Source organism: Cyprinodon tularosa, unplaced genomic scaffold (genome assembly GCF_016077235.1).
Source record: "Cyprinodon tularosa strain WSP-4 unplaced genomic scaffold, ASM1607723v1 ctg653, whole genome shotgun sequence".
NCBI lineage: Eukaryota > Metazoa > Chordata > Actinopteri > Cyprinodontiformes > Cyprinodontidae > Cyprinodon > Cyprinodon tularosa.
Window position 1 is genome coordinate 324,524 of NW_024039400.1, and position 24,657 is coordinate 349,180.

The 24,657-nt window shown below is 39.1% G+C and overlaps 1 protein-coding gene across 3 annotated transcripts in view; it reads left to right on the forward strand.

Annotated features, from left to right (window-relative positions):
* Positions 1-24,657, forward strand: part of LOC119799209 (hyaluronan and proteoglycan link protein 1-like) — a 76,451-nt gene that overhangs the window by 30,106 nt on the left and 21,688 nt on the right. The window contains exons 2-4 of one of the 3 annotated variants that reach the window (XM_038309018.1): positions 3,319-3,429; positions 9,447-9,579; positions 23,452-23,615. In XM_038309018.1, the coding sequence (XP_038164946.1) occupies positions 9,474-9,579; positions 23,452-23,615 (270 nt within the window). In that variant the 5' untranslated portion in view covers positions 3,319-3,429; positions 9,447-9,473. Of the gene's footprint in view, positions 1-3,318; positions 3,430-8,992; positions 9,100-9,446; positions 9,580-23,451; positions 23,616-24,657 lie in introns of those variants that run through there. The other 2 variants (XM_038309019.1, XM_038309017.1) reach the window with 2 other exon arrangements.

A 24,657-nucleotide genomic window follows, 5' to 3' on the forward strand; every position in this document is an offset into this window, starting at 1 on the left:
TAGTTCTGATTTTAATTTTGTTTTTTATGCTTCTATGGTTATCCAAAATGTTCAGATTTTGGACAGATATGATAGATGGTTTGAAAGAGAGGTGAAGGAGCCATCTTTGCTAAAAGGGAAAATGCATTTCTGAACAGAGGGGGAGGATTGTGATTCAGCTTCAAAGGATTTATAAGTCAGTCATGAAACTCATTCCCTGGGCTGCTAAGTGGAAAACTTGGTAGCACTGCTGCCTTGCCTTGAGTTTGCATTTTCTCCCTGAGCTTCTGTTGGTTCTCTCTGGGTACTCCGGCTTCCTCCCACAGTCCAAAAACATGACTGCTAGGTTAACTGGCTTCTCTAAATTCTCCTAAGGTGTGAGTGTGTAGGAATGGTTGTTTGTCCGTCTGTCTCTGTGTTGCCCTGCGAAGGGCTGGCAATTTGTCCAGGGTGGACCTTGCCCCTTGCCCATTGACAGCTGGACATAGGCACCAGCAACCCTTGCGACCCTGCTTGGGATAAGGGTGATGGCAAAGGAAGGATGGATGGAAGGAACTCATTCCAGAGAAATTATAGAAACCCTCCCATCATGATTCAAAAGACCAATCACAAAGCCCATGCACTACAAAAGACTCCAGAAGAACAAGGGGATGCTATTTGATCTGCATCCGACTTGGAATGTGCTTAGGAGGGTAGACCTCCATACTGCTTAAATAAGAATCAATGCTCCAACTACAGATTGCTTTGATACGAGCCGCCAGAACTGAAAGAGGTTATGTTTACAGTGCAAGCCTTAATGTTCAATTCTGATATTTTTGTGAAATCCCATTGTTTTGTGTGGTCGTTCACATTTCCATATATATGCAACTTGAATGTGGTCTCCAGTGTGAACCACATTCATACAGCTTAAGTGTCCCGCCAGCACAATAATGCAATCTTTTCATGAAGATCAAAAAGAAAGACAGCTGTCCACTGCTCTTCGTCATCCTCAATGTTTTTTTCCTCTGTGCTTTTTGCTGAAAGATGCAGAATAGGGACATTTGTTGAGACATTCAGGTTGGATGAATGCAACCTGGCCGTTCAGACACAGGTTGCACAGCTAAATGGCCTGGGTAATATTTGAAAAAGATGGATCTGTCTCGTTTAGACTGTCATGAAATGATTGATACAGGTCGCATATGGCAAAAAGTTCAGACTTGGGTCACTTCAGGCTGCAGTGTGAATGTAGCCAGACTCCTGGATAGGTGTCAAAACGTCCTCAAAAGCAAATAGAGTGAAAGTCCGATTGCCTTCCTATTTAGGCCAGTTTCGTGGTTATCAGAACTTAATGTTTGAGCCCTCTTTTTGGCAATTTGTATTTAGTTGGTGCCCTGCTCTCTATGCATCCTTTTTTAATATGTATAATGGTTGTGCTTAAAATATGATAATCCTAATTAGCCAGCTTTATTCCACATACAACCTCCTATTATTTGTGTTTGGAAACATTGTCCTGATGGAAAAGTTTCATTCATCTAGATGTTGATTTGCATTTGAACGATTTGAATGTATAGATTGTTTTCTTCTTACTTTATCTACTTTAATTTATTCACCAGCATAACTGATTATGAAATAAACCCAGAGCATGATGATATGCCCACTTGAAAGACTAACCTTAGCCCTCAAAGAATTATCTATGTGCACATACAATTCAACCTTTGTCTAGTTTGAAGGGGAAAAAAATCTCCTGATGCCATATGCTCATCCATGACAGCTGATTTGGGACTAGATTAAAACTTTAGTCTTTCAGTTCAGTTTGGATTAATCATGATTAAACGATTATTGAAATAATCGTCAACTAATTTAGTAATTGATTAATTGTTGACCGGAAGATAAAGACTGTAAAACATGCCTTTAGCTGAGAAAACAACCCACTTAGAGCAGTAATTATATCAAAATTGCAAGAAAATATCTAAACATTTTGCATTCAAGATAAAAAAAAAAAAGTTTTCATTTGTTAATCTGCTCTACCCAGAACTCCTCAAGTGGAAAAGTTTAATTTCAACTGGTTTTATTTCGTAAAAAGTCTTCTTTAAGGAACCTTTGTCTATTTGATTATTATTCGATTAATCGAAAAAATAATCAACAGATTAATCGATTTGCAAGACAATCGTTAGTTGCAGCTCGAGTTCAGTCCGAATCACTTTTGTATAACATCGATTCACAACACATATCACCTCGACACACCTTACAGAGACAATCAAATCATACAGTTGGATCAATTCAATGTTTTCTGTCTCGAAAACCCATCTGATTGCTTCCAATCATTAACTTTGGTGACATTAACTGGTGAAATTTTTCGCTTGCAATTAGGTGCATTAACTGTTGCCATGTCTTCAGTAAAAAAAGTTGCTATGGGCTTAACCTGAGTCACACACAGTTGATGTTCTGCTGGGAGAGATCTATTTTAGTGCAACAGTTTGAAGGAAAATATTTTAAAATTATTTTTTATTTAATATCATATGTACAAACACCTATTGAAGGAAATCAGTAGAACATTTCTGTATGTGTGACCCCTTTTATTAATGGGTATTCATATTGCAGTTTTTCTCTCTCTGACTCAAAGCATTGCTTGCTGCTGAATGAACTCTATTCCTATTCTAACCCACAATGTGGTGCAAAACATTGTTTAGTTAGTGACAAAGATTATGCCTTTTTGATCATTTTAGGGTTTGTATTATTGCGTCATGTATCTTAAACCACATAATGTTTGATGGACGGTAGTGTTATAACATTACATTTTAGGTAGAGATGTGAAAAAAGAGCAATTTCTATTTCAGCTCAGCAAGTATCAAAATGTGGTCTTTATTTGCAGCCAAACAGAGTTGGTTTTTCAGCTGAAACTTGTAATCAAACCTCTGCTTTGTCACCATTTTGTACACCCACAGTAGTGGTGGTATAGCAGATAATCTGGCAGGGGTCTGTTTAGGTGTTCTGACTGCAGAGAGAAGTTATACAGGAGGGAGACACGCAAGCCTCGTGAAACAACGCAATAGATAAATCAGTTACCAGCAGCAAAACAAGCAGAGTTAGTGAATGTGTCTGCAGCAGCACATCTTGGCTTTAAGGTCAACATAAAATTCTTATCAACTTAGCGGACCTAACAGAATGCATGACTGCAGAACTGCAATGACATGATCTTGTATTGGTTAAGACCATTTACATACAATGGTGACTTAGAGCTCTTGGCAGCACAATGATTTAGGGTGTATTCTCTCAGCAAGATGGTTTAAATTTTTACCTGAAGGCATTCTTTCTGGAGTTTACTTTCCCTCCCATTCATCCATTCATCCTGTCCAATAGGGTCACAGGGGGCATGTACCTATCTCCAGGAATCTTTGGATGAAAAGTGAGGTACACCCTGTATAGGTCACCAGCCAATTGAGGGCCAACACGGGAGGTTAGGCTAAGGAGGTAAGATATAGCAATTAACCGAACAGTCATGTATTTGAACAGTAGGAAGAAGCCAGTTTAAAGAGGGAAATTTGTTTAATTATTGTTGCAAGAAAAAAAGCAAGTTTTGCAATTGGATATGAAAAAATAGTAATAAAGTGAAATATAAAAGCAAATCCAGACAAAAAATGTAAAGTGTTTTATTGAAAAGCAGGTAGCAACTTTGTTGTTTTCTCAGATTTGGTATTTCAATAATATTTCAAATTTGTTTTTCATATTTATTTTTTGTGTTTTTACAGATATATGCTTAATTAATTTTCACATCTCTGTTTTTCGTATTGAATTATTTTCAAATTGCATTTTACAGATAACATTATGTTCTCTTTAAGCCAAACACAAACAACCAATGACAGGCAATACACTGAGCCCAGTTCTGCTGGAGGTTTCTTCCTGTTAAAAGGGAGTTTTTCCTCTCCACTTTCGCTACAAGCATGCTTAGTGTGAGGGATTGCCTTCGAATCAATGAGTCGATGCAATCAACTAGTTTTCCTTAGAAAGAAAACAAGTATGATCTGATGAACTATAAAGTGCCTTTAGATGACGTGATGTAAATTGGCACTATAGAAATAAACTGAATCGAATTGTAGTTAATTTAATATTGACCCGATACAACATCAGCATGAACCATAGATATTTTTGGAACTTATTTTATAGTATGGGATATTAGAAAAGGCTTGATCAACTGATGTTACTAAAACATATTACAATAGTCAACAAAAATAGAATAAATGAGCCATGTATTATTTACCTATTGGCTACATAAACTTTAACACAAACTGAGTATTTCTATCAGCATCCTTATATTGGATACTTTCAGAGACATCAATACTTATTTCTGAGAAAGTAAAACCTGGAATGGATTAAAGTTTTATTGTAGGTAATTAAACTTGTAGTTAAAACAAAGTTAAGCTGTTACTGATGCTCCTTAAAGCTTTCCTCCAAGTTGTTTTGCCACACCCAAACAACATAAGTTCAGGGAGGATTGAACAGGCTTCTCTGAGCCCCTGGATTTCTAATTACGTTTTTTTTTTTTTCTCAGAGGGTATGGTTGCAGAACTATGAACTAAAATAAAACTCTTTAACATTGCAATTAAAAAAATAATGAGAAATGTATTTTTGTTGAAAGGGGGTTTTCTTCTGTACTTCTCTGTACTGCATGCTTAGTGTGAGAGATTTCTGCAGAATCAACGACATTGAGCAAGCAAATGCCTACTGTCTCTCGCTGCTCATCCAGAATAGAGAATCCTGCAAAGCCAAGGACTGGATGCAGTCATATGTTAAAAGCTGCTAAATGCACCATTGACGCTTTAACTGCATCATTTTTTGCTGCATAGTCCTCTCTGCCTCCTCCACCTCCCTCCCTTCCCTCTTTAGCTAAGTCATAGCTGCACCTGACTGTCTTCATATCCCTGTGCCATGGGATGCTGATATTTCTTGTGTCCTGCAGTGACTCAAACTTTTCCTCAATTTTAAAAAGAACATGTTATCTTTTTCGACAAATCATCTTTGTGGCACAAGAAAGACATTTTTGAAGCAGGGAGGGGTATTAAGGATGTACCTATAACGAGTGTAGTTGGGGTGTGTGTGTGTGTGTGGGGGGGGGGGGGGGGGGGGGGGGGGGGGGGTGTGCTGCGGTTATTCTGCTGACTGCAGGACGTCCACCTGGCAGGAACAACCAGTGCATCAGCAGTTTACAATTGAATGAATGAAGAAAGTAGGATGTGAGAGGAGCGAAAGATCCGTCTCATTGATTATTACTGCACACACAGCTGTACTCCAGTACCAGTAGTAAAAGATGCTCAAACATCCAATGGACACACAAAATCACCCACACAGTTTATAATAGTTCACAACTCCAACATGAACCAGTTTTCATTTATTCATTTATCATTTTTCATCTATAATAAATGTTTTGGAAGGATATAGACCAGGGGTAACCAATTAAAAACCAGTGTGGTCCGAATAAAGAAAATCATCAAACAGTAAAGGTCCGGAGACATTGGGCTTTAGGCTGCCCTGCAAGGCTTTAAACCTGGGTTTGAATAGAGACAAAGCCATTCTAAAGCACATATCAAGGAGCTCATGGTGAGCCTGGATCCATATTTATTTTTGATTCTGTTCATGGTGGAGAATCCTGCTTCACAGCAGCAGGTTGAGCCAAACATCCTCTAAATGTGCAGGGTCATCTTTGAGAACACCATTTCACTTTTCTTTCACCAGTTCACCGCAGTTCTTCCAGCAGTCCTCACTTTCTCTGCTCTCTTTTTTTCTCATCATCTTCTCCTTCCTTTCCATCGCCCGGCTTGCCACAGGTTTGCCTGCTGTGTCTAAAAGTAGCAGCAGCAGCAACCCAGACTGACAGCAGCTTATTGACTAATTTGTTTTATGTTCTGGAGGGTTTTACCATATTAACAGGAGAAGTGGCACCACTGAAATTAGACATTGCCGTCGGACATTATGGGGTAAATTATAAATGTTTTAAATCAGGTTGGCCAGCTGGTTTGTCCGGATCCGGACCACGGTCCGCTAATCCATGACCTCTGATATAGGACGTATCTGTGCCGTTGTTTCTGTTAACTCCCCAGCAAATTTAAATTTGAAGTTATGTTAGTAGTCACCTATTGTTTTGTTTTTTTTGTCCATCATAGATTAATAAATCTTTCCTCCCTGTGAATTCACCTGGTGGTGTTGCTCTGCTGCCCACGCACAAACAGACTTAGTAGAAATGACAGCAGAATGAGATGTTCTCAGTTCCAAAAGCTTCTCCCTCACCTGTCTGCCATGTTCCCTGGTCTAACTTATGTTCCTCACAGAGGCGTAGCCTGAAACTGTTAATAATTGTGACCAGGCAATAACCAATGTTCACTGAGGGTTGGCCGAAAGTGGATAGGCGCCAGAACCTCAGGGTCAAGCTACAGTGTTCCAACAGGAAAATGAACAAGGACAACATCCATATTTTCTAAATAAAGACAAACTACACTCTTCTAAAACCTTTGTTAACAAATAGATGCATGTATTTCACCATCCGTGCATTTTAGATAAATTGTATAGTGGATCAAATTCTTTCAGGTTTGAGTTCTGGGGTGAACATCTTTTCCATCGTCATTACTTACTTACTTTTATCAATAATGATTATTATTAATGAGTATTACTGCTCTCACCATCTGTATTAGAGGGAAAATGGTAGTGGTGGCCAATGATTGGCTAAGAGTGGCCTGGCCCCCATCTAGCTCCACCCCTGGTTCTTCCCTCAAAATCTTTGGGGCCTGCATCTACACATCTTTATGGTAATAGTGCTTTCTATCTTGGTGACTTTTTAAAGCAATTGCCTATGTTGTATTTTATCAACAAAAAAAGAAGAAAACACTAATTTCTATTAGCTAATTTTCTCCACACCAAAATTCATTACTACTACGTTTAATTCAGTTCCAATCAGAATATTCAGTAAAATTGGTTGAAAAATGTTTATCTAAGGAAACTCTGCTGATTGTATCCAGTTATTGACTTTGCAGGATTCACTCCTTCTGGATGAGCAGGTGGCGACAGCAGACATTTCCTGGAATTGTGTCCCTGACTCCACAGAAATCCCTCACATTAGGCATGGATGCAGAGACAGTTGAAAAGAAAATACTTTTTTTTGTTTTTTTAACAGGGAAAAACATGTAGCAGAACCAGACTCAGTGTGAGTTGCCGAGGCCGACTGGGAGTTAAGGGAAACAGAATGTTTGTAACCAATCAAATTACCTTTCAAACAAGGGTAAGCATGGCTAATTTGAATTGTGCAGACCTGATATATCACCAATCTTAAACGCCACGCAGACGGATTCGATCCTGGATCATTGCACTGTTAGATAATTGGATGAAAAAAAATGTTGCTTCAAAAATGTTTTGTGGCCATCAAAATGCTTCTGTGTGAGTTTTTGGGTAAAATAGTTGTGTGAAAGCAATAAGCACAATTTGGCATAAACTGACACTTTTGGAGAAGTTACTGATACCAGAAGTTAAAAGTCCTATAGCTCTAGCACTGTTATACCTAAAGGTCTGACATTTTTTTTTGCAGTTTTGGTTGACATCATGCTGAATAAATGTAATACAATTACACATACCTATTGTCAAGCATATCTTTGTTACTGCTATTCAAATATGACCTATTATTTTTGAGAAGAAAAATAACAAATATGAGCCATGTTGTAACTGCTGCAGTTTAGGTTGTGCTTTAGTCACACTATTTTAGTTTATATTTTCAGAAACTAGACATTTCTGAAAAAGAAAATCCCCGGCTTGCTTGGACTCTAAATGAATCATGGGATACTCAAGGCTACCTTTCCACATCATATATCACACATGTGGGCTGCATGTAGGGCAGTGGGTAGCCCTGCCTCCTTGCAGCAAGAAGGTTCCCGGTTCAATTCCTGGCCCGGTGTCTTTCTGCATGGAGTTTGCATGGTCTCCCTGAGCATGCGTGGGTTCTCTCTGGGTTCTCTGGCTTCTTCTCCCAGTCCAAAATCATGACTATTATGTTAATTGGCTTCTCTAAATGCTGCGTAGGTGTGTGTGTGAATGGTTGTTTGTCTCTGTGTTGCCCTGCGATGGACTGGTCCAGGGTGTATCCCACCTCTCGCCTGTAGACGGTTGGACATAGCCACCAGCGACCCCAGCTGGGATAAAGTGTGATGAAAAATGGATGGATGGATATCACACTTTTAGGTATCCCAATAAGTTGTACCTCTTAAGAATCATTCAACACCAAGGAAAACAACCATAAGCTCTATTGTAAGCCAACCATAAACTACAAACAGCAATGACTAATAATCCGACTTCAATTTATGATTCATAACTTCCAGCTCTTACCTTGTTTACCTCTTCTGCCGGTCAGGTGGTTCATTGATCATGGTAAAAAACGGTCTCATTTTGTCCTTTAGACTCCACAAAAAAGTAATATCCAATTGTATTTCCATAAAATAAACTCACATGTCGTGATAACCCACCAAAGGTCATTTTTTTAGCCATGAAAAGTAAAAAGCAAGGGGTGAAAATAGATAGTCCGTCTCTGTGACGATGCCGGTCCACCATTTTAGATCATCTAGTGTGGATTTGTTTACCAATCGGTCTGCTACCAACATCAATTCCACCCAAACTATCAGAGTTCTTTAGAAAAACACCTCTTCGTGAAAATAAAATGCCACCTTGTGCATATTCTCATCCCCAAAAAGAGTGAAGAAGGTGTGTTTTTGGTCATTTAGTGTCACGTTGTCTTTGTCTTGCCTTTGAAAAGTCCTGGATCCGCCCCTGCCGTGTATGTACATTCAGAAATGTAGGTGATGTAATGCGATGCTCAAGTAATTTTGTGTGTTAGTTTTCAAAGGGTTATAAAGTTTTATCAGTCAGCTTAAGTTTTAGTCTCTTTTAAGTTTTTGTCTTAATTATAGAAACTTTCTGGGGCGGTCTAAATCCTGCCCAGAAGGAGAGGGTTAGCTTATCCTTATTATTGTACTCGCAAAGTCACAGTTGAGATTGAGAGAAGCTGACTGTGAGGCAGTCACTCTGTGCTGTGGCAGTCTGCCTGCAAGCTGGATCTGCTGTTGGGAATAGGACATGCTGCTTCCTCACGCTGCTGGTATTTCCCACACAGTAGGTACACTATGATTCATTCAGAGTATGTCGGGCTTCTTCACTACTCTCTTCTGAGGGTTCTCGTCTGACATCCAGTTTCTGCATCTCTGATTATTTTATCTGCTGAGTCGACTTTGCAGTGAGACTGTTAGAGTTTGCATGTTCCTTTTAGATTGTATGCTCTGCTTCTCTGTGGTTGTTACAGATCTTGCAAGTTAGACCCATGCAGAAGGAACACTGTTATCCAGGGATGCATATGCATGAGCTTTCTACTGTGCAAAAATTGCAATATCCTTCAGGAAAACTTTACTAAGCATTAACCTTTTGTGCAGATGCCAATGAACTTTATCTGTGTTTTTCTGCAGTGATCGGAGCCCGTGTGTTGAGTGAAGATGATTCCCTTGATGATCTGTGCTTTGGTCTCCATGAGTGTTGCAGACACTAGTTTAGACAGAGAGTTATCTAATCTGGAGTATTCAAGGACTATCTATGTCATAGGTAAGTTTGTGTCCTCTGCGTTCAATGACAGTGTCATACTGGATGTTTTTTTTTAGTGTTCTTTCCTGTGTTTCGTTCATGACACTCTCTCTGCAGAGTTCTTTGCTTATCAGCATGATTTGCACTGTGGCTGAGAGTTAAGGCTGCAGTTATAGATTTTTTTTTCAGTTTGTGAACTTACTGATGAAAAATGTCAGGATTTCAAAAACTCTTTACAGCATCATATTGCATTCAATACATTATAAATGGTTTTAATAATTGTAAGAAGTACGCCCCTTTTTTTTTAATACATAGTGTAATAATACTCATTGATAATTACCTAATTCATAAGGTTCTAAAATTCTTAATATAAATCTTAAATAAAAGTACATTAACCAAAGCAGGTTCCACTTGTATTATTTTCGGAATAAAGCAGCTAAAAAATCCATTAAAGTTAAATTCAAATTAAGTTCAATGACTGCATGACCCAGTTTGGACTGAGCTTTATTTGGCAAACTGGCTCTCATTTGAATCTAGATTATTTAGCTAACAAAGCTGATGTTGACTCAGTAATTGCAGGTTGGTGAGGTAATTGTAGCTGTGAAAGGAGGCTGACCCATCAGACTTCCAGCATCCAGCATCCACAGTTTATGCTCTTAGGGTTTCACCTTACAAGGTCAGGACATTACACATCACATTTGTTTTATGTATATATTTATATATATATAATTAATAATATATATATATATATATATATATATATATATATATATATATATATATATATATATATATATATATATATATATATATATATATATATATATATATATAGCACAATTTTATTTTAAATGTTCTGCCATATTAAAGAAAGTGCAATAACATTTGTTCTGCAAACACTTAACATCAGCATTTTGTTTATACAATAGCAGTTAAAGAAAAACTGCCCACAAAATCCTGAGTCACAATCATAGCATTAAACAGGCAATTTCTGAGGTAACAGCACAAACATCAGGGAACAGCATAACCAGTCTAGTACCAAATGTCCCTGTTATAGTGAGGTGAAGCACAAAAAAAAACTTCATTGCTGGGATTTACTGTGCAGGGAAATAGTCTGTAAGTATACTAATCGGCCTTTGTTAGCTTCTCTTGCCTTTGTTTATCTATACTTCTCCCACACACTGCATCTAACGTCACTAGCCTCGCGCCACTGTCTGTTTCTTTAAATGATTTGCTGGTATCAACTGTGTGTTTTGCATTTAGGGGATATTTTAGACTCGAAGTACTCTGGTGATAAGACAATTCAACTTTGCAGTGATTGCAAATAACTGTGCTTCTGTCGACTGCGCCGTCTGAAAGAACTTTAAAATGAAAATGGCCATGTACAAGTGCCGTACCCTTCTCCATGTTTGTTGGCTTGTTTATCCGCCAATTTCTTTTCTTTTTTGGTTCCTGTACTTCCGGTTCCGGTACTTTTAGCTTTACCATATAAAAGCCTGGGAGCAACAGACTTTTACAGTAATAAAAAAAATAATAATAAAAACTGCGTTAATACGAGATAAAATAATTGTCGGCGTTAATTGATTGATAATAACAAGTTAACTTGCCCAGCCTTAATATATATATATATACAGTATATATATATATATATATATATATATATATATATATATATATATATATATATATATATATATATATATATTAGTGCTGTCAAAATTATCGCGTTATTATCGCGTTAACGCAAGGCCATTTTAACGGCGATAATTTTTTTAACGTGAGATTAACGCTATGTGGTTTTATGGTACAATTTTCCAAGTACATCCCGCTGCAGCCTGCGGGAAGGCGGGGCTATTTTCCCCCAGTCTATGCATTTTCCATAGGCTTCGAGAGCGGAGCTCCTCAAGGAAAAAAGACGCTCATACACTGGGTAGCGCTAGTGCCTTTTCTTTAAGCCCCACCACCAACAAACAAGTTGAGTGTCTGGTAACTAGTAGCAACCTGAAATACGCTGAGAAAACAGATTACTGAGGTGAAATGGAATCTGCTACGGCACTCTTGCTGTCTGTGTACGCCACAGGTCGGTATCGTGTGTGTGTATGTGGGTGGGTGTGTCTGTGTGTGGGTGGGTGGGTGTGTGTGCGTTCTCATTTTTGTTAAGAGGCTGAAAAGTAACTTTCTAGAGCATAGACTACCTCCATGATGTCGGTCTATTGATTTTGATGTATTGATTGAAAATTGTTCATTATTACCTTGGTTAATTAACATCTAATGTTAACTGTACTACATTTTATAGCAGTAGGGTAAAATGCTTGTCTTTGTTCAAAAGACTGTATTGACTGTAAAGACTGTCTTTTACATCAGCCTGTTTTCAGGGCCTTTTTTTTGGCTACATATTTGTTATTTTTTGCTACATGCCTCCCCATCTTCTTGCCATATGTTTCTATGGCATAAATCAGTGTCTGTGACCTGTTTTCATTTTAAAAAAAGAAAATTGGCACAAACCTAGCCTGTATGTATTTTTTGTATGTCATCAAGAGTATTTAAATGATTTTCAATCAGAAAAAAAATTAGCGATTAAAATGCGATTAATCGCGAGTTAACTTAGGCATTGATGCGATTAATTGCGATTAAAAAATTTTATCGATTGACAGCACTAATATATATATATATATATATATATATATATATATATATATATATATATATATATATATATATATATATATATATATATATACATATATATTTATATATTTATAGATGCCTCTATTGATCTTGTACTCAGTACAAGATCAATAGAGGCCAGGGTCTACCACACCAGACAGGACCCCCGATGCAGACTGTGCAAAGATGCCTCTGAAACAATACAGCACATAACAGCAGGGTGTAAAATGCAGGCAGGAAGTGCATACATGGAACGCCACAACCAGGTAACTGTCATAGTGTACAGGAACATCTGCCATGAGTATGGGCTGGAAGTCCCAAGATCAAACTGGAGGACACCTCCTAAGGTAGTTGAGAATGACCGAGCTAAGATCCTATGGGACTTCAAGATCCACACTGACAAACAGGTGATGGCTAACCAACCAGACATCGTGTTGATCGACAAACAACAGAAGAAGGCAGTAGTGAAAGATGTGGCAATCCCAAGCGACAGCAACATCAAGAAGAAAGAACACGAGAAGCTTGAGAAATACCAAGGGCTGAAGGAGGAGCTAGAAAAGATGTGGAAAGTAAGAGCAGCAGTGGTGCCAGTGGTAATTGGAGCACTGTGACCCCCAAACTAGGAGAGTGGCTACAGCAGATTCCAGGTAAAACATCAGAGGTCTCTGTCCAGAAGAGTGCAGTCCTAGGAACAGCTAAGATACTGGTAAGATAGCAGCAACGTTTTTTCGGACCTCCTAATTCGGTCCCTCAAAAGTAAGTTAAAAACGCAGTTTAGTGTGAACTCTACAAAAAAACAACAACAACGAAGAATATAAATTCAGAATTCTGTGTGAATTTAAAAACCGGGTTATTCGACACTGTTTATGGCCGAATCGGATCATAACTACATGCTAGCAAGAAAAGAGAAGCCCGACATGAACTAGCGTGGTGCGCCAACATCCACCCCTGAAAAGATTGCAGCTACAAAGAAAAATAAAGCCGCAGAAGACAGAGACCTGCAGGTAGAAGCTGCTACCAACAAGATCCTAGAAGCGGTTAATAAGTTGGCTGACAGATTCAACACCCAAGAAAGAAAAATGGAAGAACTTAATAATAAAATGGAGGAAAATACTAGTCAGGTGGCTTTTCTCCGTGAAGAAGTAGCTAATTACCAGAAATGAATGGCTGAGCTCGAAAAGCAAGTTTGCATGCTGGAGGAAGAAGTGAAAACAATCAAGTTGAGATGTGAGGAACAGGAAAGATACAAAAGAAGATGGAATCTTCAAGTGAAAGGATTGGAAGAAAAAGAAAATGAAGATACCAGAGCAGTGGTAATCCCACTTCACTCCATGGTTTGCTCCAAGAGTGGCATGGAATATGGATGACATGATGGACTCCGTCCACCGCCTGGGGAAAAAAGAGCAAAATCATCCAAGGCAAGTAATCATCCAGTTTGTGAAAAAAGAATGTAGAAATCAGATATGGAGGCTATCCAAAGACTGTGATGTGTGCAAACAGGCCGGTATCAGATTTGCTGAAGATTTAACAAAGGAGGATAAAGCTGCTAGAGAGAAGCTGTGGCCAAGAATCAAGGAGGCATGGGATCAGAAGAAAAGAGCGTACTTTCGTGGACCGCTCAGCTTCATTGAGGATATACAAATATTTGCATAAACTGCTTCAGGATACCAGCAGGAGAATTTCAAAAAGATGACAGACAAAACGTTTAATAAGAGGGTCCAATATATATTTTATCAAGGCAAGTTACACTAGCCTATTTGTTTAAACTTTTCGGTTAAGTTGTATGAACAATTTCAGTCACAAATGTTCTTTATATCATTAAACACAAGGGGACTCAAGGATAGCACCAAAAGAAAAGCTATCTTTTTATTTTGCAAGGGACTAAAGGCACAATGTGTTTTTTTTTTTTGCAAGAAACTCATTCAAGTGAAGAAGGCACATCTTTTTGGAGGAATCAATGGGGGGACACAATCTCATTGAGCCATGGAACTAACAAATCTGCTGGAGTGGCCATTTGCATGAACAACTGCCCAGCACATGTTTTGGAAGTAGAAAAAGACTCAGAAGGACACTGGATTGCTGTGGTATTGAATATTGATGGTCTTGCTTTTGTTCTAGTAAATGTTTATGGATATAGTGGACAGGGTAAAAACAAACTGTTATTAGAAAGAATTTCTGAGGTTATTAAGGAGTTCAAATTAAAATATCCAACGGATTGTATTTGTATTGTATTGATAGGAGATTTCAATTGTGCTCCCGATGAATGGTATGATAGATTCCCTACAAAATATCTTGACCATAAATTTAATCAAACAATTACAAGATTTTGCAAAAGCAACTCTCTTATTGATATTTGGAGACAGTTTCCCTTCACAACTTTTTCAAAAAATTGGAGGAACAAAATTTCTTATAAGATGTTACTTTGATCCTGTCAAATTACCAAATAAATTATCAGACTACCACACAAGTTCTAAAGTATTGGAAAATGTTATATACGCACAATTTTACGCCACATAATGTGATTATTTGGAATTACAAATTTATTTTGTATAAGAGAAAATCTCTATACTACAGAGAATGGGAGGGAAAGGATATCTGGGCCATTGTACATTTTATGGACACAAAGGGTGATATTCTGGATTACACAGTATTTAAAAGAAAATATAATTTAGACCAGGGGTGGGCAAACTTTTTGACTTGAGGGCCAGAATGGGTTCTAAAATTTGACAGAAGGGCCGGGCCAGAAGCATTTGGACAAGCAATGTAATTTATTAAACCTGGGGATTGAAATGTATAAAAAAACAGACAATTGAAGGTGCAGATTTAAAGAACTCAACATTTAGTGGAAAAAAAAAATCAATGGAATCACTTTCAACATTCAGAACATATTATTACCCAACAAAAGGAAGGGGTCTTTAAGTTGCTATTTTTTTATGACAAAGAAGAAAAACTCACATTTCAGTGAGAACAGTGTTGTTGTTCTCCTTTTTTTGCCAGTGCATCAAAGTCTGGAGTTAGTTTCGTTGTGGCAATTCTCAGAATAGATCTGAGGTGTTGGTCAGTTAACCGGGATCTGTAACGGGCTTTGTTGATGTTCATGACGCTGAAAGTCTGCTCACACACGTAGGTCGAGCCAAACAATGCCAGCATCTTCTGTGCCGTCCTCCGGAGGTTTGGAAATGTGGCTTCGTTAAGTGAAGCGTAAAAGTCATTCAGTTTAAGAGATCGGAACTTCTCTTTTGAGATGGAGTCAGACTGAAGATCGATCAGTTCCAATTGCAGCTCATGCGGTGCTGTTTCGGGGTCTTGTGACAGGGGACAGGACACCAGCTGAAGTGACTTTTCAATTTTTTCAAAATCAGTGAACCGACGGGAGAATTCTCTGTGCAGGTCGTCCAGTAATTTGCAGTATTTCTTCACGTTTCGGGTGGCCTTCTGCATGGCCAGTGTGGGAAAATGAGCGAAAGATTTGTTTGACATTTGCCTGGAGAATAAAATCAGCTTGGATTTGAAGGCTCTCACATTTGTGTACATATCTTTCCCCTGCAGCTTAACGTTCAGCTCATTCATGTGTGACAATATGTCCACAGCAAACGCAAAGTCACAAAGCCAGTCCTCATCGCTCAGCTCAGGGAATTCGTTGGATTTCCCCATTAGCTCCAAAAACGAACAAATCTCCTCTTTGAGCTCCCACACTCGCTGGCACACTTTCCCCAAACTTAACCAGCGGACACGAGAGTGGTAAAGTAAGTCCTGGTGATCCGCATCAGTTTCCTCTAGGAACGCAATGAACTGACGGTGATTAAGTCCCCTTGCTCGTATGAAGTTAACAAGTTTTACAACTGGATCCACAACATGATTAAGCTGCAATACAGACTTACACAGAGATTCTTGATGAAGGATGCAGTGAAGAAAAATAACATCCTGGTCAGGGTTTTCTTCTTTCACTTTATCTTGGATTCTCCTCAGCAACCCGACGTTTTTTCCAGTTAAATTTGGCGATCCATCCGTGGTGACACCGGCAAGCTTACTCCAAGGCATCTTCATTCTCTCGATGACAGCAGACACCTGTTCATATAAGTCCTCTCCTCGTGTTTTCCCCTTCAGCGATTCCATGCTCAAAAGCTCCTCCGTTATCTCAAAACTGTCATTTATCCCTCGGATAAAAATTAGGAGCTGAGCAGTGTCTCTTTCATGTCGTTGCTTTCATCCAGTGCTAGTGAAAATAAATTAAAGGACTCCGCTTTTTTGTTTAACTCGCTGACTATATGTTCGTCAATCAGTTCCACACGCCGAGTCACTGTCCTGCGTGACAAGCTGATTTTTTCAAACTTGCCTTTGCTTTCCGGACACAAGAGATCTGCTGTGTCTACCATGCATTCTTTCAAAAACTCGCCTTCGGATAAAGGCTTGCTAGCCTTTGCTAACTTGAATGCCAGCAAAAAACTTGCCTTGGTACTTGACTCCTGGATCGCAGTTTGTCGGTGAAAAAAATTCTGCTGAGTCTGTAAATTAGCTGCCAACCTCTGAGCAGTAGCCGCCCGTTCTTGTGTTGACAGCTTGCTAGCGTAGTTAGCATGCTTTGTGGCAAAGTGACGGCTGATATTGTACTCTTTAAAAACTGCAACCGTTTCTTGGCATATCAGACATACAGCCGTTGATCGGACATCAGTAAAAAAATATTTTGTTGTCCACTCCTTTTTAAACACTCGGCACTCAGTGTCCACTTTTCTTTTCTTTGGTCCGCTCATGTTTAATGTCAGCTGGAAAGTGTGTCTAGAGGGGAATAGGAAATGAATCAGGATTTTACACATCCATGGGTTTTTACGACACCGTATTTTCACGACCATAAGGTGCACCGTACTAACAGGCGCAGTCTCAGTTATGTGTGCCATTTCTGTATTTAACACACACATAAGGTGCACCGGATTATAGGGCGCGTTTTTTATATACAGGTACATGTCCTCTACTACGTTTAAATACCTCTACTGCGTATTTAAAAATACAGCGGGAGCAAAACTGAGTATGACTGTGCTTTATTCATGTATTTATTACAAAGTGCACCGCTGGTATGTGGGGGTCTGAGCGGCTCCGACAGAAATAGTAATCTGGATGAACTGACTGCAATTATTAAGTTTTCAGGTGGACTTTCTCACTTAAAAACATATTAAAACTACTTTATTCCCACTGATCACAGCAAATATAGCTGCAAGATTTAGATTATTTAGATGAAAAAACACCTGCCAGCCAGCGCGCTGAAGAGGAGGAGACCCGCCCACAGGCTGCTGTTGAATTAAGCTTTCAGGTAGAAAAATAGAGCGGGAGCAAAACTGAGTATGATTGTGCTTTATTAATGTATTTATTACAAAGTATTAATCGAACCCATCAAAGTCATCATCCTCTGTTTCTGAATTAAACAGCTGCGCTAAATCAGACGTGCCAGTTTCTCCTTCTTCGCTGTCAGAGTCACTTTCCGTGCAGCGCAGCTCCTCAGAAATAATGCCGGCTTTTGCGAAAGCTTGAACAACAGAGCCAGCAGACACATAGTAGTCCAAGCATCTACAATCCATCCGCAAACGGTGGCGTAACTTGCCCGGCGCTGCCTTCCACTTATCCTGAAACTGTGGTCTCCGTCTGTCATCCATCGCTCCCACGCCGCTCGCAGCCTTACTTTGAACGGCCGCTTCACACCGATGTCGGGCGGTTGAAGTTCCTTTGTCAGACCCCCGGGATAACGGCGAGCACAGCGTTCATTCAGTCACAGATTAACAGCGTTGGTGATGAGTGGAAAAAAACACCTGGTCTTCTTACATTCACCTCCCTCAGCCACGCTTTCATCATCTCCTCAATGAGGAGATGAGGAGTTCTGCATCGTGGTCTCAAAAGTCGCAGTTACAACACACATAGGGCGCACCGCACATTTTGAGGAAAAAAAGAAAAGAAAAAAAAAGACGTTTATGTGCGCCTTACAGTCGTGAAAATAGGGTAATTTGGACAAGTTCGGCGGGCCGGATTAAAAAACCTAACGGGCCGTATACGGCCCGGGGGCCGTAGTATGCCCATGTCTGATTTAGACTGTCCACAGAAACAATTTCTATCTTTGATTAGGGCAATTCTGGCAACCATGATAAATTTGGTCAAAGGAATGATTAAATATTCTGATGTAACACCAATCTTTCCCACTCTTCCTATAGATAATTACGATTTTACGGATCTCAAATTTAATAAAAAAATGATTAGAGAACACATAAACAACACAATTTTTCCTCTCCCAGTTAAGAGGAACTTATCTTTAAACGTGTTTTCAGAGTTGGAAGTTCTTAAGGTTAGAACCAGATTTTTCTCATTTCCTATATTACCAAAGATGAAATAAGTTCATTTTAAAACTATAAATAGAGTTCTTAAGTTTAAGATTTAAATTTGATGTTAATGTATGTAACTTTTGTCAGAAAGATCTAGAATCACAAGAACATCTTTCAATTGTTGTGTGGTTAAGTCTTTTTGGGACAAGATTTATGATTGGCTATTAAAGAAAAAAAATGTGATTCCTAATTTTGAGTATAAAGGAGTTAAATTTGGCCTTACTTTTCATGATAAAAATGTGGAATTTTTATGTAATATTATTTTCATTATGGGAAAATTCTTTATCCACAAGTGCAGATTCTTTAAAGTTTCTCCAAATTTTCAAGCATTCCAAAACGATATTAAAAGTTTTCATGCCTCGAGAACTGGAGAACAACAAAGCCTTAAAGTTTTAGACTTGATTGCAATATACTTTAGCTAAACCCCTGTGTTTTTTTTCTGTTTAATTTAATTTAATTTAATAGGGCTCGGGATCCGCGTTGCATTGTGGTATGTGGCAGCCATCTTGATGGCTACGCTAACGTAAACATAGCTCTGATACAACGTTGTTGTTGAATGAAGAGACGTAGAAGTAGAGAGAAAAAAGATGTTAAAATCCCGAAAAGGATCTGGAATTTACCGGGACACATTAAATAGAGAAGCCACAGACCGGTATGTTGACAAAATCAGCATTATTAATAATTTGGATCCATGTGAAGTTCCAAACAATGAGTGGAGCACCGATGAGTGAGTGCCTATACTTCAAAACAGTTCCCAAGCTACAAGTCCTTGGAGTCTCATGTGCAGTTCATGAATGGATGGGTTCAGGAGCTGCAGATCATAAAGCCAGCAAACAGTGGGAACACAGTAATCCGTACAAAGGTAAGCTGTGCTTAGACAGGCTCTGGAACCTGCTAGTTTAGTAACTGCTAACCGTTAGTGCTAACAACCACTCACGCATGTAATGTACTTTTAACTAGCTGCTATGTGTTTCAAAGGTGTAGTTAGTAACGTTAACTGCCAACCCTTCCTAAACCCTCCGGGTTTCTCACGTATTTGAGCCTTTTCCTGCTGCCGATTTTATTATTTTCCCGTAAAAGATCCCAACTTTGAAGGAAAGACACAATGTAGGCTATAAAATAAAACTGTGCATCTTTAACTTACCAGAATGAAAGTGCAGGGAACACACTCTCATTGACATCGGGATACTGTGGAAAGTTATGTTCGGTCCTCTTACAGCCGCGATCCAAGCTGGCCGACGACTCTTTATCTCTGACGCTTGGTCTCCGTGGTTGCGCCTCCAGGCAGGAAAGCGTTGGAAAGTTAACCCATTTTCTATGTTGTTCCCATGGCGATCATGTGTTGCGCTGTTACAGCCCACAATACAGCAACGGTTTACCATGGTTAAAATCAAGTTAAGGTGAAATTAATCAAATTAAAACACGGCTGAGAGGGAGTACAGTATGCGGTAGTCATAGGTAGTAGTCTGAGCAGCGGTAAAAGAGGCCATCAAGATGGCGGCGACGCAAAGTGCTTAGGTCATGACGACCAAGCCCTATTTTTTTCTCATTCTTTAATGTTTTATGTTTATTTTTCTTTTTATGAAAGAAAACTGTTATGGATGGCATATTTTCAATTGTACGTTTCTGCTTTTCTGAAAGTGTTTTTTGGATTTGTGAAAAAAAAAAAAAAAAAAATAAAAACTTCATGACGTCGCGTGTATGACGTCATACGCGCTTGCGCACTGGAGTCGTAACAGGAAGCCCGGGCCACAGGTCGCTACAGGAAGAATGAACGGTAGCCGGCACACGCGGATGACTTCATACACGCGCCGCTTCGTTTTAATAAGATATAAATATATAAAATATAATCGCGGCTGTCTAGGGGACAGTGATTCGCCTACGTTATGAATGCTGGCGTACCATAAACAATAAATTATGAAAAGTTCAGTTTGTGCCTTCAAGTCAACTGCCCATAGGAAGACGTTACCTGGATATAACCTAACGGAATATCTTCAGGATGGCTCCAAATGACACAAAACTTATATGGGTGAGTAGAACATGATGGAATAACTAGTGATGGTGAGATGAAGCCTCATGAGGCATTGAACCGTTTGGCCCAATTGCTTCTACGATCCCCTCAGTTCATGAGGCTTCATGTAAACATGGCACCACCTACTGGTGGAGTGCAGAACTACAGTTTGTAATAAAATCTGTGATTTTTTTGCAACTGTTTTTCTTTTTTTCCCCTTTTAAGTTCCTTTGAAATTATTAATGGGTGGTGTGTATAATAAAATCTTTTGTAAGTTTTCTTTAAGTGTAAAGTTTCTTAGAACAATCATTTAAGGTACACAGTTTTCTGCCATTTGAGTGAAAAAAACTCAAGCAGACAGTGAAAGTGTTTGTGTAAATTGGCCAATGATGAGCAAAATGAAAGGTGTTAGACATATTTCTTCAAACATGATCGTTTTCCACGTTTTTTGGTTTTAATCAGGTTGGAAGTTGTGTTCAACCAATCTTTTGGCTTAACCGACATAATTTACCCAATCTGTATTTTTACTCGGGCAAAACAATGTAAATTAGTCTCATCAGTCAAAATAATTAAGTTTAATCGCAACTCTCAAAAGTCAAAGAAAGGCCTTGAACCATCAACCTCTAGAGCGGGAGCCTGTCTCTTACAGATGAGGCCACCTATGTAGATAACCGTAGTTTGGAGAAAATACTACTTAACACTGACGTGTTAACACTGGCTTTGTCCGGTGGTTTACTCAAAGTTTGATCATTACATATTTTATTCTAACCAAATTAGCTTTAAGCAACTGGATTGGTTGTTTTTCCAAACAATCTATTCTATCCAAACTTTATCCAGCTGAGAGCATCTCTTCTCCAAACACCCACATCTTGACTGAACACTGAGGCTGTTTAGATGCCTTTCAAAATTCTTGTGCTTTCTGAACCTCTTCCCGAAGCGGTCACTTGGTATCACGGTAGCGAGGCCTCGGACGTCATCAATTTTGGCCCCTCGTCTAAATGAATCACGCCTCCCCACGCGCTTTGGGGAAACCAGCCCCCTCCATTACTCGACACACGCCTCGAAGCCTCGGCTCATCTCAACATTACTAGTAATAACGTAAAATAAGGGCCAAATGCAAAAAAAAACGGCGTTTCCCTCTAATACAGCGTAACGGCAGTAGTGGCCCACCACTAATATATATAATGCTATATATGTATATAAAAATGTATGTATATAAAAATAAAACTCTTCCTCAACCGCTGAGTGAGGTCTCCTTTTTTTCCTCCAAGCTCGGGTCCTCTACCACAGGCCTGGGAGCTTGAGGGTTCTGCACAGCATCTTTGCTGTTTCTAGAATTGCACATTTCTGGATCGAGATGTCTGATGTATTTCCAGGGATCTGATGTAACCACTCCTCAAGTTTGGGGGTCACTGTCCTGAGTGCCCCAATGACCACGGGTACCACTGAAGCCGTGACCTTCCAGGTTTTCTCAAGATCTTCTCTGATCCCCTCGTATTTCTCTAGTTATTTATGTTCCCTTTTCCTGATGTCACAGTCACTTGGTATTGATATGTAAACCACAATTGCTTTCCTCTGTTTTTTGTCCAGCACCACAATGTCTGGTTGGTTTGCCGTTACCATTTGGTCCGTCTGAATTTGGAATTCCCACAGGATATTGGCTTGGTCATTCTCTACCACCTTTGGAGGTGTTTCACTCTTTGACCTTGGGGTTTCCAGCCCATACTTTACACAGATGTCCCCGTACACTGAGCCACTTGGTTATGGCGCTCCATGTCAGCTTTCCCTGCCAGCATGTTATATCTTGCAGTTATGTGCTGGATTGCCTCAGGGGCCTCTTTGCATAGTCTGCACCAGGGGCCTTGTCTGGTGTGGTAAATCTGGGCCTCTATTGCTCTGGTGCTTAGGGCCTGCTCCATGACTCTTAACTTTCTCCTTCTGAGTGCAGACAAAACAGAGGTTATAGTCTTTGGGCCAGAGTCTTTGAAAAATAAGCTGATTAGTCAGTCACTTTATTTGGATGGGATTAAACTGATTTCAGATAATAAAGTAAAAAATCTTGGTGTTGTTTTTGATCAGGACCTGTCATTTAAATCCCATATCAAAGAGGTTTGTAGAATTTCCTTCTTTCATCTGAGGAATATTGCAAAAATTAGAAATATCCTTTAAAGGGTGGATGCTGAAACTAGTCCATGCATTTGTTACTTCAAGGCTGGACTATTGTAATTCTTTACTATCAGGAAGTCCAAAAACTGTAGCTGAAAGCCTTCAGCTGATCCAAAATGCTGCAGCCAGAGTTCTGATGAAAATTTAAAATCGTTGGAGGTATTTGGCTGTAGCCGCTCTCCTTGTCACGTCTTCAAGGTTGTCATTTGCTTGTGGAATTCAGAGGTACTTGTAAATGCCCTCATTGTCTGCTATTGTTCCTTCTGGGAGTGAGACTCCCTCTGTGTGGACTACCTTCCGTCTCTTAGACACCATTCGACCACACTTCTCTAGTCTTTAGTTTTTATAGAATATGGTCTGTTTCCACTACCAGAAGAGGTGTAGACAAAACATGGGAACAAAATGCCATATGCTGTTTAATTTTTTCTTTGGCATTAGCTGGAATTAAACACTTAGGGACTGATATTCATAAGGTTTGTGCACGTTAAAACAGATGGAGAGATATTCTGATACTCTTTGACCATTCACACATATTTAAAAAGTCAAATACAACAATAGTAGTACAGTAAATAGTAATAATTACAATTAGTTGTAATAATAAATTAATCAAATGAATCAATATGTAGTTCCAAACCTCTTGCAGGAAACCATCTTCATATGAAGTTAGTTGCTATTTCTGTATTACAGAAAATGGGCCTAAACTGAATGTGACGAGCGGACAAAGCAAGGTCATATCGAGGCGAGGGGGAACTGTAACTTTACCATGCAGGATTCAAAGGGACCCGCAGCTAACATCCATATCCACAATGAGGATCAAGTGGACTAAAGACACAGCAGACTTTCTGAAGGAGGTAACATTCAATCTGAATTTAAAAGTTTTATATTCTCTCTTATAATGCAGTGAAAATTATTTGATCTGTCGAAGCATTTTAAATTCAGATGTGATACTCTTTTTGTCTTACCTTTTAAGGTAGGCACATTTTTTGCTTAGTGATAGCACTGCTACTGACACTTTGACTTAAAATGAACCATCAATATTATATTATAACCAATGAGCCCAGGTGCAGATTTAATAATGAACAAATTTGAGGACTTGATTTCCTTCTGTGAGCTTCCTGTATACCAATAAGGGCACTGGCGCTTCTATCGGTGGTTGTTGGCGGAGAGGTGGAGTACACACAGGGCAAACAACCTTGCAGGCACATTCAGACCAACGGAAATGTTATGGGGCTCTGGGAGGAGGCTGGAGTACCTGGAGATCTCTAACACATGCACAGGGAAAACAAGAAATGATTTAGGGGGGTTTGAAACCCATAACCTGCATTAGTTTTGGATTGTTTTATATTATTAGGTTATTAAAGATTAAAGTTAAAGAGGGATCAATAAAAACACTTACCGGTAGTTTTATGCCATAATGTCTTGTTTGTCAATATCAATGTAAACTTCTATCATTTTTTAATCTTACTATATTTTAATGTACAATGTGAAGAAAAAGCTTGTGTACCTTCTGAAACTGCATATTTACTGTATGCAGGTTAAAAATTACAAGTTGTTTGGGGTTTTTTTAAACTATTTTTTAGGTCAGGATGTATGTTAATTCAAATGTGTTTTTAAAAGTAATTCAGCTTTAAGTTCATCTTTTCAATCACTAATTTAATTCAATTCAGTTTATTTATATAGCGCCAAAACATTTCCTCTCAAGGCACTTTACAAATACAATTCAACCAAATCATACAGTCAAATTGATTCAGAATTTTCTATTTAAGGCAATCCCTCACACCAAACATGCTTGTAGCGGCAGTGGAGAGGAAAAACTTCCTTTTAACGGGAAGAAACCTCCAGCAGAACCAGGCTCAGTTTGAGCGGCCATCTGTTGAGGCCGACTGGGGTTTA